Raw genomic sequence first — 15,411 nt, forward strand, 5'->3', positions numbered from 1 at the left:
AGATTCTGATTAAGAAATCCAAGAGATATGCGCCCGGCCTAAGGTAGAACGGAAGTGGTTGTCAGTCACGCGCGTTCATTGGTGAGAATGATGATGAGTGTCACGGATCATCACATTCATCAATTTGAAGTGCAACGAATATCTTAGAACAGGAATAAAGAGAATTGAATAGAGAATAATAGTAATTGCATTGAAACTTGAGGTACAGTAGAGCTCCACATCCTTAATCTATGGTGTGTAGAAACTCCACCGTTGAAAATACATAAGTGATGAAGGTTCAGGCATGGCCGAATGGCCAGCCCCCATGAAGGTCTAAGGACTAGGCATCCAGAGATGTCTAATACAATAGTAAACTATCCTATTTATACTAGACTAGCTACTAGGGTTTACAGGAGTAAGTAATTGATGCATAAATCCACTTCCGGGGCCCACTTGGTGTATGTTTGGGCTGAGCTTGATCTATCCACGAGCTGAGGCTTCTTTTGGAGTTGAACGCCAAGTTGTAACGTGTTTTGGGCGTTCAACTCTGGGTCGTGACGTGTTTCTGGCGTTTGACTCCAGACAGCAACATGGAATTGGCGTTGAGCGCCAATTTACGTCATCAATTCCCAAATAAAGTATAAACTATTATATATTTCTGGAAAGCTCTGAATATCTACTTTCCAACGCTGTTGAGAACGCGCCATTTGGAGTTCTGTAGCTCCAGAAAATCCATTTCGAGTGCAGGGAGGTCAGATTCCAATAGCATCAGCAGTTCTTTGTCAGCCTCCTTTTCAGAGTTTTGCTCAAGTCCCTCAATTTCAGCCAGAAATTACCTGAAATTACAGAAAAACACACAAACTCATAGTAAAGTCCAGAAATGTGAATTTAACATAAAAACTAATGAAAACATCCCTAAAAGTAGCTTGAACTTACTAAAAACTACCTAAAAACAATGCCAAAAAGCGTATAAATTATCCGCTTCATGATAGCTCCTAAATATTGAGCAACTTGCTCTCCAGTTACATCTTCATCCTCTTCAGAGGAAGAATAGTTTTCAGAGCTCATGAATGGCAGAAGGAGATTTAATGGAATCTCTATGGTCTTTATATGAGCCTCAGATTCTCTTGGATCCTTAATAGGAAACTCCTTCTTGCTTGAGGGACGTCCCAGGAGGTCTTCCTCACTAGGATTTTAGTCCTTCTCCTCCCTTGTGCATTTGGCCATATTGATTACATCAATGGCCTTGCACTCTCCTTTTGGATTCTCTTCTGTATTGCTTGGGAGAATACTGGGAGGAGTTTCAATGACTTTCTTACTCAGCTGGCCCACTTGTGCCTCCAAATTTCTAATGGAGGATCTTGTTTCACTCATGAAACTTAAAGTGGCCTTTGACAGATCAGAGACTAAATTTGCTAAATTAGAAGTACTTTGTTCAGAATTCTCTGTCTGTTGCTGAGAAGATGATGAAAAAGGCTTGCTATTGCTCAGCTTATTGCGTCCACCATTATTAAAGCCTTGTTGAGGCTTTTGTTGATCCTTCCATGAGAAATTTGGATGATTTCTCCATGATGAGTTATAGGTGTTTTCATAAGGTTCACCCATGTAATTTACCTCTGCCATTGCAGAGTTTTCAGGATCATAAGCTTCTTCAGAAGCTGCCTCTTTAGTACTGTTGGATGCATTTTGCCATCCATTCAGATTTTGAGAGTCATGTTGACTTGCTGAGTCAACACTTTGTTCTGAGCCAATATGGCATTCAGAGCATCAATTTTAAGGACTCTCTTTCTCTGAGGCGTCCCATTATTCACGGAATTCCTCTCAGAAGTGTACATGAATTGGTTATTTGCAACCATGTCAATAAGTTCTTGAGCTTCTGCAGGCGTTTTCTTTAGGTGAATGGATCCACCTGTAGAATGGTCCAGTGACATTTTCGAAAATTCAGATAGACCATAATAGAATATATCTAATATGGTCCATTCTGAAAACATGTCAGATGGACACCTTTTGGTCAGCTGCTTGTATCTTTCCCAAGCTTCATAGAGGGATTCACCATCTTTTTGCTTGAAGGTTTGAACATCCACTCTAAGCTTGCTCAGCTTTTGAGGAGGAAAGAATTTATCCAAGAAGGCAGTGACCAGCTTTTCCCAGGAGTCCAGGCTATCCTTAGGTTGTGAATCTAACCATATTCTAGCTCTGTCTCTTACAGCAAAAGGGAAAAGCATGAGCCTGTAGACTTCAGGATCTACTCCATTCGTCTTTACAGTCTCACAAATCTGCAAGAACTCAGTTAAAAACTGATAAGGATCTTCAGATGGAAGTCCATGAAACTTGCAGTTTTGTTGCATTAAAACAACTAGCTGAGGTTTCAGCTCAAAGTTGTTTGATCCAATGGCAGGAATAGAGATGCTTCTTCCATCAAACTTGGACGTGGGTTTAGTAAAGTCACCAAGCATCCTCCTTGCATTATTATTATTTTCGGCTGCCATCTCCTTCTCTTGTTCTAATATTTCTGAAAGGTTACCTTTAAATTGTTGTAATTTAGCTTCTCTTAGTTTCCTCTTCAGAGTCCTTTCAGGTTCGGGATCAATTTCAACAAGAGTGCTTTTGTCCTTGTTCCTGCTCATATAGAAAAGAGGAGAACAAGAAAAGAAAGAGGAATCCTCTATGTCAAAGTATAGAGATTCCTTTATGTTAGTAGAAGAAGAAAGGGCAGAGTAGTGAAGAAGAAGGGTTAAGGATAGAGGTAGTGATTTGAGATGAAGAGAGGTGAAGAGAAGTGTTAGTAAATAAATAAATAAATAGATAGAAGGAGAGGAAAGAATTTCGAAAATAATTTTGAAAAAGTGGTTAGTGATTTTCGAAAATTAAAGATAAGATATAATTAAAATTAAAATTTAAAACAATTAAAAAGAATTTTTGAAAAAGAGAGAGGTATTTCCGAAAAATAGAGAGGGATAGGTAGTTAGTTGGTTTTGAAAAAGATAAGAAACAAACAAAAAGTCAAATAGTTAGTTGAAAAAGATATTAAAATCAAATTTAAAAAGATAAGAAGATAAGATAAGATAAGATATTTTGAAATCAAATTTTGAAAAAGATAAAATTTTTAAAAAAGATAAGATAAAAGATAAGATTTTTTAAGAAAAAGATATTTTGAAAAAGATTTAATTTTAAAATTTAAAATTAATTACTTGACTAACAAGAAACTAAAAGATAAAATTCTAGAATTTAAAGATTGAACCTTTCTTAACAAAAAAGTAACAAACTTCAAATTTTTGAATCAATCACATTACTTGTTAGCTAATTTTCGAAAATTAGATATAAAGATAAGAAAAATATTTTGAAAATATTTTGAAAAAGATTTTTGGAATTTTTCGAAAATAATAAAAAATGAAAAAGATATGATTTTTGAAAAAGATTTTAAAAAGATAAGATTTTTAAAATTGAAAATTTGACTTGACTTGTAAGAAACAACTAATTTTAAAAAATTTTGACCAAGTCAACCCAAAATTTCGAAAATTTGGAGAGAAATAAGGAAAAGATATATTTTTTTTTATTTTTGAATTTTTGATGATGAGAGAGAAAAACATAAAAAATGACCCAAAACATGAAAATTTTGGATCAAACACATGATGCATGCAAGAACACTATGAATGTCAAGATGAACACCAAGAACACTTTGAAGATCATGATGAACATCAAGAACACAATTTTGAAAAATTTTTGATGCAAAGAAAACATGCAAGACACCAAACTTAGAAATTTTTAATGCATGGACTCTAACAAACGAAAAATGCACATGAAAAATAACAAACAACACAAAACAAGAAAACATCAAGATCAAACAAGAAGACTTACCAAAAACAACTTGAAGATCATGAAGAACACTATGAATGCATGGAATTTTCGAAAAAATGCAAGAAAAATTTTTAAAGCACGCAATTGACACCAAACTTAAAAATTGACTCAAAACTCAAACAAGAAACACAAAATATTTTTGATTTTTATGATTTTCTAAATTTTTTTTGTATTTTTATTATATTTTTCGAAAATAAAGTTTGGAAAAATGAAAAAAGAAAAGAAAAATTTTGAAAAAGATTTTTGAAAAATTTTTTAGAAGAAAATGACCTAATCTGAGCAACAAGATGAACCGTCAGTTGTCCATACTCGAACAATCCCCGGCAACGGCGCCAAAAACTTGGTGGACGAAATTGTGATCCATTCTCTTTATACTTGTATGAGATTTATTTTACGATAATGGCTCTTGCTATGTGTGGACACAACTCCGTTCAACTAACCAGCAAGTGTACTGGGTCGTCCAAGTAATAAACCTTACGTGAGTAAGGGTCGATCCCACAGATATTGTTGGTATGAAGCAAGCTATGGTCACCTTGTAAATCTCAGTCAGGCAGATTATAATTGATTATTGGGTTTTCGAAAATAATAAATAATAAGCAGGAAATAAAGGTAAAGTTACTCATGTAATTCCATGGTGGGAATTTCAGATAGGTGTATGGAGATGCTGTACTCCTCCTGAATCTCTGCTTTCCTACTTCTTCCTTCTTCCTTTTCATCACTCCTTTCCATGGCAAGCTGTATGTAGGGCATCACCGTTGTCAATGGCAACATCCCATCCTCTCAGTGAAAAAGGTCCAAATGCTCTGTCACAGCACGACTAATCATCTGTCGGTTCTCAATCAGGTTGGAATAGAATCCCTTGATTCTTTTGCGTCTGTCACTAACGCCCAGCCTTCAGGAGTTTGAAGCTCGTCACAATCATTCAATCCCGGAATCCTACTCGGAATACCACAGACAAGGTTAGACTTTCCGGATTCCCATGAATGCCGCCATCAATTCTAGCTTATACCACGAAGATTCTGATTAAGGAATCCAAGAGATATGCGCCCGGCCTAAGGTAGAACGGAAGTGGTTGTCAGTCACACGCGTTCATAGGTGAGAATGATGATGAGTGTCACGGATAATCACATTCATCAAGTTGAAGTGCAACGAATATCTTAGAACAGGAATAAAGAGAATTGAATAGAGAATAATAGTAATTGCATTGAAACTTGAGGTACAGCAGAGCTCCACACCCTTAATCTATGGTGTGTAGAAACTCCACCGTTGAAAATACATAAGTGATGAAGGTTCAGGCATGGCTGAATGGCCAGCCCTCATGAAGGTCTAAGGACTAGGCGTCCAGAGATGTCTAATACAATAGTAAACTATCCTATTTATACTAGACTAGCTACTAGGGTTTACAAGAGTAAGTAATTGATGCATAAATCCACTTCCGGGGCCCACTTGGTGTATGTTTGGGTTGAGCTTGATCTATCCACGAGCTGAGGCTTCTTTTGGAGTTGAACGCCAAGTTGTAACGTGTTTTGGGCGTTCAACTCCGGGTCGTGACGTGTTTCTGGCGTTTGACTCCAGACAGCAACATGGAATTGGCGTTGAGCGCCAATTTACGTCGTCAATTCCCGAATAAAGTATGGACTATTATATATTTCCGAAAAGCTCTGGATGTCTACTTTCCAACGCCATTGAGATCGCGCCATTTGGAGTTCTGTAGCTCCAGAAAATCTATTTCGAGTGCAGGAAGGTCAGATTCCAACAACATCAGCAGTCCTTTGTTAGCCTCCTTTTCAGAGTTTTGCTCAAGTCCCTCAATTTCAGCCAGAAATTACCTGAAATTACAGAAAAACACACAAACTCATAGTAAAGTCCAGAAATGTGAATTTAGCATAAAAACTAATGAAAACATCCCTAAAAGTAGCTTGAACTTACTAAAAACTACCTAAAAACAATGCCAAAAAGCGTATAAATTATCCGCTCATCAGCTTGTTTGCTTGTTCTTATTTTTCTTTGGCCTTGCTTAAGATCTTTCAATAATCTCTTAAATATATCAAAGCTCAGGGCAACTCCACATAAAATCAATTAAGTTTCAAGAATCTCAATTATAATAAGAAAATCACTAACTTTATTCAAAGAAATGATAAAGAAAATAACTAATGATGCTAATGCATCACAATACCAAACTTAAGATCTCATTTGTTCCCAAGCAAGAAAAGAACTATGTACAAAGGAGTTTTCTAACTGAAGTGGGTTGAAGAATTGTTCCATGAAATTTTGGTGAGTGAAGTGATCAAGAGAAAGTAGGGTAAACTTTGAGTTGTGTGATCATGTATGGATTTCAGTGCTTGCTAGACCTATAATCAAAAGTCTTAGAACTTAAAAATTTTATTTGGATGATATTATAGAAGTCTCTTTATAAGTTTTCAGCTTGAAGATAGCTTCTCCTTTCTTTCCCTTATTGTGATAATTATTTTCTTTTCTCAGCTCTTTCTCTTTTTTTTTCTTTTTTAGGGGGTAATTGCACTTGGTTTTGAATCTAGATGTTCTATCTCAAGGCGATTTTTTAAAATATTTTTTCAATCGATACTCCTAAACTAGTTGGTTCAAGATATTCGGTGATAAAGTACCTCTCTCCTTGACATAGCAACACCACAAGCACTTAACTAGGAAATTCTTCGAGTTTTGTTTCTTTTTTATTCTTCTCAATCATTAGTGCTCAGAGCCTTGGGCCTTTCTCTCTTTTTTTTGCTATTTCTTTGTTTTATTGGTTTTTGAAAACCTCTATAATACTTCTCTAAACTTCATTCTATGTCTTAGAGCTTCCCATGTAGGTTTTCACTAACATGTAACCTCATTATACAGTCATATTATTAAACTATCACTTTTCTTAATCTTACTTGTGCAAAAAATAAAAAATTTTCTTCAACTTATTGAACAGAATTTGTTTAGATGTCTTTTGTTACATGTTTAAGGATTTTGGGCACAAGTAAATTCAAAAAAATAAGGTAAAGTTAAGAGGAATGAAATCATGATTATCTATCAGCAGAACATATAAGAAATTAAAGATCAAAGACAGAGTTACCTCCCTCTTGTATCTTCTTTTGTTCTTCTAGGCTATGTTTCACGTAGCCTCCAATACCGAATTTAGAGTGGTTACTTGTCCTCAAGCAATAAAGGAAAAACGTGGGTGGTAAAATTATGTTGAATGATCATGATTATTCATAAAAATAATGTATGCATGAGCATATGTAAATAAACTAAATTAAACAAAAAAATATACTAAAATAAAGGATACTAATAATTGGGTTGCCTTCTAATAAGCGCTCTTTTCTCATTAGCTTGATGTGTTGCTATTGTTTATGGTGAAAATTGAACATGGTGCTTTAACTCCTCCTTTTTCACTGTGAACTTGCATTGTTTGCCTTCATCTATGAGCTCAATGTGTTCAAAGAAAAGGATTTTATTTACTGTGTAGGGTTCTAACCGTATGTTGGATATTTTTGAAAATATCTATGATGGTAGAAAAGGGGACGATCGGTGTTGGTTTGAGGCCGCAGCAGGGACCACGTTGGACAGGGACGCAAGTTGGGGAGGACGCTGGAAAAAGGTGCATCGGAATAGCGGCGGAATAGAAAAGGAGAAGGTGGCTTCGTTATAGTGACGTCGGACGAATATGTCACTAAAAAAGTTTCGTGTTAGCGACAGTAAACGGCGTCACAGTGGAGGCAGCAATGAGCGTCGTCACAGGAGGTCAGGAGTTGTGGCAGTGGAATAGTTGTGGTGAAACTAGGGTTTAGAATAGTAAAAATAAAAATAAGTAAATGTATTATTGAGTTTGCGGGTACAATTTATTCACGTCGTTTACAATTCTTGTTGTCTATCTAGCGGAATTAAATAGAAAATATTGGATAGTTAATGATCACACTTTATATTTTAATTTAAAAAAAAAGATCTATTTTTTAATGTATTGTATTCTATTAATATTTAATTTGTGATGGGAATGGTCACTAGTAATTTTACTAATTTGTATAAATTAACGTCTATGTACAGAATAACATTTTTGTCGTATTATTGTATTTAGTATTTGCATAGAAAAAATAAAGAAAAAATAAAAGTTCATTAAAGGCAACATAAAGTTGAACACAGAAGGTGTTGGGATAAGAGTAATTAAAGGCAATGGAAGTGGCAAGTGCTGTTCGTTCTTCACTTTTATTTCTGAGATTGCAAACACACTCTCCTTCACACCTTCAAAGACTCAACAACACTAGTGCCCATTTCTTCGCCTCAGCAAAAAGAAGAACAAGAACAACTAGTAGGCTTCATCATGCTCCTGCTTCTTTTCACCAAACTAGTAATTTCATCGTCAACTCCTCCACTTCTTCTTCTGCTACTACAGCAGAACCTGCTGCTTCTGGAACCTTTTCTGAGGTAGAAAGGATTAAAAACAAGTGCCTCAAATGGCAATGGAAGGGTCAGTATTCCATTAACTACTTTGCATCCCCTGATGATGATGATTCATCTGATCAGGAGTACCCTCCTTTGCTACTTGTCCATGGATTTGGTGCCTCTATTCCTCACTGGCGCAGGTAATTATTTGGCTCACTACTATCACTTTTCTTCTGCTGTTGTTCTTTTCTTTTCTCATCCACCCATTTTGAGATATTTATCCTTGTTTATAACTTTCTCTTATGCTGCATTCATTTCTAGCCACATGTAAAATGGAGCGTAACATAACATCATAATGATAATGATAAAATTACCTCAATTGGTTTCATACTTTTAGTTATTAGTTATTACCCTAATTGGAATTGTTTTCCTTCTCTAATTTGGAAGCTAATTATATTAGTGAATGTTATCACTGCCTAAATTTTAAGCTTCCAATCAGGGTTTTATTTCACTATTTTGCCAGAATCCCATTTCCATATATTGTACAGTGATTCTGGTTATCCCATCACCCTTATTCCCGGAAATTTGCAAAATCACCAAATTTTAGCATATGCTTGATAGATCGAGAAGAAAGAAGGGAAAAAGAAAAAAGAAATAATAAGTTAGTTCCTACTGTTATAGTAATTGATGTTAGTTTGGTTGGTTGTTAGCAGGAGACCACCACATATCAAAAGTTTGCCTAACCTACAATTTAGTATTTTGGATTATATTTTAGGTTTGATTTATTATGTTCTAAACTTGTAGATATTTAATTATATATTTTAGAAAATATTTATTTTATTTTTGGACCATGTTGGTTTTATTATTTTGTTTCAAAAAGTTTGGTTTATGATTATGTTTATTACATATTTTTTAATTATAAAGATTTTAATGTTTGTTAATTTAAAAATTATAATATTTTTATACTTTTAGAAATTATAAATTTATTAAAATGATTGTGAAATTATATATATTATTTAATATATTTTTTTGTAATTTATATTATTTAATACTTAATGGTAAAAAAAAAAGATTTGGCAAACTTGGCCCGCCAACCCGCTATTAAATGGGGATAGGGTAAGATTTCAGGACTCCCTCATAAGGCGGGGCGGGGCAGGGCGGGCTTCCCCGCCTGCCACCCCTGCCTATCTCCTGTGTTAGTTTTAGCATAGTGAAACTAGTACGTAAAGTTAGGAACTTAGGATATCTATCTAGCATGGACCAATGAGGATACTATCATGATATGTAGATTTCAGATGTTTAAAATTCAAAATCAAATCATGGCAGAATGGTATCTCTGGTTTTAGTCTTACTAATATGCTCCGTTAATTTCGGAATTTCGGATAGATGGAAACTACACTAAAGAGTGTACTGATCTGACCATGTATTGAGCGCGAATTCAGTCCCAATTTAAGTAATTTGAGGCTTTTTTCTTTCCAGGAATATAAAGACTCTGTCCCAGAATTATACTGTCTATGCCATTGATCTTCTTGGTTTTGGTGCTTCCGATAAGCCACCAGGCTTTTCATATACCATGGAAACATGGGCTGAGGTAACTCTTTGTTGAGCCTTCATCTGAAATTAAACTGTCCACCGTTGCCAAAACTTACCATGTTCGAGTGCGCTCTTTGCTATCAACAGTTGATCCTGGATTTCTTGGAGGAAGTCATTAAGAAGCCAGCTGTACTCATCGGAAACTCCGTTGGAAGTCTTGCTTGTGTCGTTGCAGCCTCAGGTATATTTGGTAAATCCTCAAGTTGTTTGCATATCCAACTTCTTTTTTGCCTAATTTGTGAGTTATAGACTTCAACCCCCAGATTCAAGTCAAAAACTTGTTAGAGGGATTGTGCTGTTAAACTGTGCTGGTGGCATGAACAACAAAGCAATTGTTGATGACTGGAGGATTAAGTTAGTCTTACCATTGCTTTGGTTGGTTGATTTTTTATTGAAGCAAAAGGGAATCGCCTCAGCCATTTTCGAGCGTGTTAAACAGAGGTATTATCTCCAAATTTTGCTTATATTTTTTACGAAGCAATCTGAATTAAAACGTGTGTTGCTTAAAATGCAGAGAAAATTTGAAGAACATTCTGAGTTCAGTGTACGGCGACAAGGAGTCTGTGGATGAAGAACTGGTGGAGGTAAGTTAACCATTTTGTTGTTTGCTTCTTATCATAATTATCTTATTCTGTTACTTAGAATTTGCATTTTGACACTGTATATGAAGATCATTAGGGAACCGGCAAATGATGAAGGAGCATTAGATGCATTTGTATCGATCGTAACAGGGCCGCCGGGGCCGAACCCGGTGCAGTTGATGCCGAACATCTCGGTGCCAGTCTTACTTCTGTGGGGAAATGAAGATCCTTTCACTCCACTTGATGGACCTGTTGGAAAGTACTTTTCTTCATTGGCTTCTGAAAAGGAAAATGTGAAACTCTGTGTACTTGAAGGGGTTGGACATTGTCCTCATGATGATAGACCTGAATTAGTCCATGAAAAATTGCTTCCCTGGTTAGCCAATCTTTCAGATTCATAGTGAAAGTGTAGCTAGAGTGTGCATAAGCATAACTCAATATTGATAGTGATTCCATGTGTATTTATTATGTTCATAATTTTATTTGTATTCAGTTGCACCAACAACAACATCATGGGGTTAAGGCTTTAATTTCCTTTAGTTTTAATATATTAATATATTGCTCTTCACATTCCTCTGTTAGATATTAGATATAATAATTTAAATCTTGTGTTGTTTTGTAGTACTGAATTTGTGAATGAGTTAAAGTTATTGAAGGGGGTGGTTGATGGTGGAGTACTGAATTTGTTAAGATTCTAATTTATATTATTCTGTCTTGTGCATCTACATCAATTAAGATATAAAGTCTATCTACAACGTTGAACAATAGAGAAGTGGTTTTTCTTGAACTATATGCATTCCAAAAATATTTTAAAGAGGGTTATCAAAAACTTATTTTACAGAAGAGAGATTTAAAAAAAAAAAAACTAAACGAATGATTATAAAGTGATATGAAGCAACTTATTTTGTAGAATGTGAAACTCCCTGCTATAAGTGTAAAGTTGAATATGGTGAGAGAGAAGTAAGAGCTAGTGAAGAATCAAAAAATGAAAAAACGAATTATGATAGTGAATCACAGTTAAGCTACATTGGTGAGTTTATATACAATTGAGATACAACTAACAACTAACTCTAGCTAACTAACAACTAAATCAAGTTATCTAACCCAAACTGATAAACTTAACCATTACTATATAACCAACTTCTAACAACTTGCACCAACTAGCTTGACCACGAGCTGAGCTTCATCTGCCACAATCCCTTGCAAGCTTTGGAACATGGAAATTGAGCATTCCTAGCTTGATTTTGGAAAGTGCTAAATGGTCTCGGGGCAAGTGCTTTGGTAAAAACATGGCAACTGGTTGGCCAACAAAACTCGAAGATCACACACCACATGACAATCAATCTCGATACATCTGGTTTTCTCGTGAAAAACAGGATTTGCTACAATATGTAATGCAAATTGATTGGTAGTAAAGTCTGATTGGATTGCTTAGTGAAAGCTTAAAGTATGCAAGGATGTAAGGCAACCATAATCCATCACATGTAGCAAGTGCTAACACGCGATATTCATCCTCAAGAGACGATCTAGAAATCGTAGTTTGCCTTTTGCTTTTCTAAAAAAACTAGGGACTATCCATGAAAATAACAATAACTAGAGACTCACCTCGTTGAGTCTGGACAAATTTTCCGGTCTGAATCTGGGAATGCTGTCAAGGAAAGATCAATTGAAGAACATTAGTCAATAAACACAAACATAGTCTAGAGATGGTGAATTGCGTAGTAACTAGTAAGGATAAAGATAAATTTTCTCCCATAGAAAACGTACTTTTATTTTTTAGTACCACTTGGATTAGATAATTTAAATTAAAGAGCGAACATTAACGTACTATAATACTTTTTCACGGACTCTCGAACAAACCCCAAGAACTTATAAGAAGAGAGATTGTATAAACATAAAAAAAAGTAAAAAGCTTAAAGAAGAGAGATTGTAAATTTGGATTTTATTCTAATTTCATATAACTTTTTTTAACTAGGTCTAGTCCTCTCCACCAAGGTGTCAAAGATATTCCATTATATATCAAACTTATAAGGTGCTTGATAAGGATTATACTCACATACATATATATCATACATAGATTACAAAGATTCTATTGTAGCATTCATTAGAGAAAGAAAGAAAAAAAAAAAAAAAAAGAGCTCACAAAACATGTGATTCTTACCTTTTTCTTTGTATCTCTATACTCTTTCACTCTAAATGAGAGTATCTCTCTAAAACACTACAATCCAAAGAACTTTGATATACCTTATGAAATGCGTCATTATTTGTGTATTAAGTCTCACTCCTCTTACAGATTCTGACTCTAAGAACTGAAAGCAATCCCAACTTCAAGTATAACTCGAGTATTAATGTACCTCGCAATATTCTCTCCAAATTTGTGTATAAATCCTCATAATTTAGAGAATCACACTCTAAGAAAATCTTGAACCAATCGCAACTTCAAGAACCAAAAAAGAGCTATACAACTCTCCTTTTTATAAGGTGATATGTGAAGGATCGAATCTCTCTTTCACAAACTTATATGTGAATGATCGGAATATTAAAACTCTATCAACAAAATAAACACTACGAACAAACTCAAAATTATCTCTCAAATTGTGATCAAAATCACTTAAAAAAGAAACTCATGAATTGAATGAGTAAGTCTATAGCAATGTATGAGGATTTAAAAATTGTTAGAAGGTGGTTGGAATACGTTTTAAAAAATCAAAAACAAAATTTTCAAATTAAATAGAAGCCCATATGATCGGTTTTGACTTTTCATAGGGATTAATCCCTGCAAATTCAAAATATTTGGTACCTTAACAACGTAAGGATTGACTCTCCCTTATTATATAGGTATCGATCTTCTCCCTAATCTTTGAAAAAAAGTTCTAAAACGTTATTTTAAATCCCAAAAAATTTTTACAAACAATTTAATTATATGATCTTTAAAACATTTTTAATTTGGTTTAAAGTTTTTATCTTTTGACAAAATTCTAAAGTTCTACAATTAATATTCTAAATCTTGGACTTTGAACTTGTCACCTTCTTTTCTTGCATTCTAAATTCTGTGATGAGCGAGCTCATTAAACTTGTAACAAATTCCTTTTAAAAGTTCTCCATTTGATGAAATTCGATATTCAAGTTTTCTGCTAGATCTTCAAAAATTGAATTCTATTTTTGTGAACTCATCAAGTAAATTCTTATTCACAAAAATTATATATCATGCATCAAATATATTTATTATATAGTAAATATGTTTATCATTGACGAGGCAAAATTGATACGCTCGTAAACTGGTAAGTGCAACAAATCGCTCCAAGTAATACCACAGTGAGTGAATATCATTCTCACGAGAATTAACGGATTGAAGCAAGTAACGCCTAATTAAATATCTAATTAGATCAACAAACTTTGGCAAGAAGATTGTGAATCTTGAAGTAGAGTAAAGAATAATAAAAAAGATTGTTGATTGTGAACGAGAAAAGTCTTAAAAACTTTGAAGAAGTAATCAAGAATAGGAATGTTAAAGGCTTCGCAGATGTTAAATTCTTATCGAAAGTAATACTTGTTTTTTCTACTTTAACTCATGTAAGAATCTTTTCACAACAAATCATTTATAATTAAATTTCAATTTTTTGGTAGTCTAATTTCTCTTAACTTAATTAATCGCAAATTTTTTGGTCAACTAATTAAGAGAAGAGATTAAGAATGATTTTGATTTAAAGCCACACAACTTTCAAAATACTATTCCTAGTCAAGTTGAAAATTATGAGAAAGAGTTTTAAGCTGATTCCGATATTAAATATCCTAAAGTAATAACAGAATCCAATATAGAATTAGAATATTTCCTAATACTTCTAATCATAAAAGAAGAAGAACGGGACTCAATTTTGAAAAAGTAAAAAAGTATGAATCAAAATAAAGAAAATACTTGCATTATGAATCCATAAAAATAAAACAGAGCTCCTAACCTTTAATAGAGGAGATTTAGTAATTCATGGTAGAAAAAAGTTAACTAAACTAATAAAAAGAGATGCTAGATGATGATCGGAATCCGAGGATCCTAGATCCTGGATGATCTCCTATGAACCATCATTCATTTATAGCTAAAATTTGATCCCAAACATCGATGCCCAGAGTCTCTTTAGACTGCTAAATGTCTTGTCTTAGAGTAGTTTGTGTAACACCCTACCACATAAAACCTTATGCTTAAGTCATAAGACAGAGGTGGTGAGGTATTACGACCTCTAAAAGCAAAATTTTATATATAGCGAAAAAGATTTATAACTAGGAGCCTTAAAAAATGGGTAAAGCAAAATCGGTAAAACGAAAAGTGCAACACTCATGAAGCGATAAAGCAAACGAAGCAACATAAAAGATAGGCTAACACGAATAGGTATAAAAGAGTGCCAAAATACAGATAAGAAGGCTCAAGACTCAGTTCACGAAGATAACCGGCTAGAGCACCTCCGTATATATATATATATATATATATATATATATATATATATATATTAGAAAAACCCAAAATACAAAGTTACAGAACCTGTTTCTCCAAAATAAACTCTAAGATGAAGTTAATAGATCATATATATAATAAGTGGAGATAATAAGTATCTAAATAAATACATATAACCAAAATAAAGTCCCAACAGCTCAAGATCTTCGCTATCAAAAGCTTCCAGTAGGCCTTAGCGAGGACCTTCACGTCCTACATCTGAAAACCACAAAATCCGTATGAGTTGAGAACCGGAGGTTCTCAGCATAATAACAGTGCACACATATCTAACATATAATGTCTTGGAAAAGGCGAAGGCAATCCTAGAACTTCCGACATATAATTAAACCTTATAAACATAACTAAACCATGAAAATGAAAAAGGCAACTAGCTAAGGGTCTTCTATAACACCCTAATTAGCCTAAGCCTTACCTCGCATCGTAAAACAAAGGTTAATCAGAGATTACGATAGTTCTAAGCTCATACATAATATATATATATATATATATATATATATATATATATAAGGAATA

General features: G+C 34.1%; 1 protein-coding gene across 1 annotated transcript; it reads left to right on the plus strand.

Annotated features, from left to right (window-relative positions):
• Nucleotides 1–7,972: 7,972 nt before the first annotated feature.
• LOC130951054 (pheophytinase, chloroplastic) lies at nucleotides 7,973–11,054 on the plus strand. The gene is made up of 6 exons (XM_057879665.1): nucleotides 7,973–8,420; nucleotides 9,700–9,811; nucleotides 9,901–9,994; nucleotides 10,077–10,254; nucleotides 10,328–10,397; nucleotides 10,484–11,054. The coding sequence occupies exons 1-6, from the start codon at nucleotides 8,011–8,013 to the stop codon at nucleotides 10,793–10,795; spliced, it is 1,176 nt and encodes a 391-aa protein (XP_057735648.1). The 5' UTR covers nucleotides 7,973–8,010; the 3' UTR covers nucleotides 10,796–11,054.
• Nucleotides 11,055–15,411: the final 4,357 nt, after the last annotated feature.

This window comes from Arachis stenosperma, chromosome 9 (assembly GCF_014773155.1).
Source record: "Arachis stenosperma cultivar V10309 chromosome 9, arast.V10309.gnm1.PFL2, whole genome shotgun sequence".
Taxonomy (NCBI): domain Eukaryota; kingdom Viridiplantae; phylum Streptophyta; class Magnoliopsida; order Fabales; family Fabaceae; genus Arachis; species Arachis stenosperma.

Coding starts and splice junctions, on each gene's coding strand:
- LOC130951054 (XM_057879665.1), top strand. CDS start 8,011: ATGGAAGTGGCAAGTGCTGTTCGTTCTTCACTTTTATTTCTGAGATTG. Junction 9,812..9,900: donor CCATGGAAACATGGGCTGAG/GTAACTCTTTGT, acceptor TGCTATCAACAG/TTGATCCTGGATTTCTTGGA. Junction 9,995..10,076: donor TTGTGTCGTTGCAGCCTCAG/GTATATTTGGTA, acceptor TTCAACCCCCAG/ATTCAAGTCAAAAACTTGTT.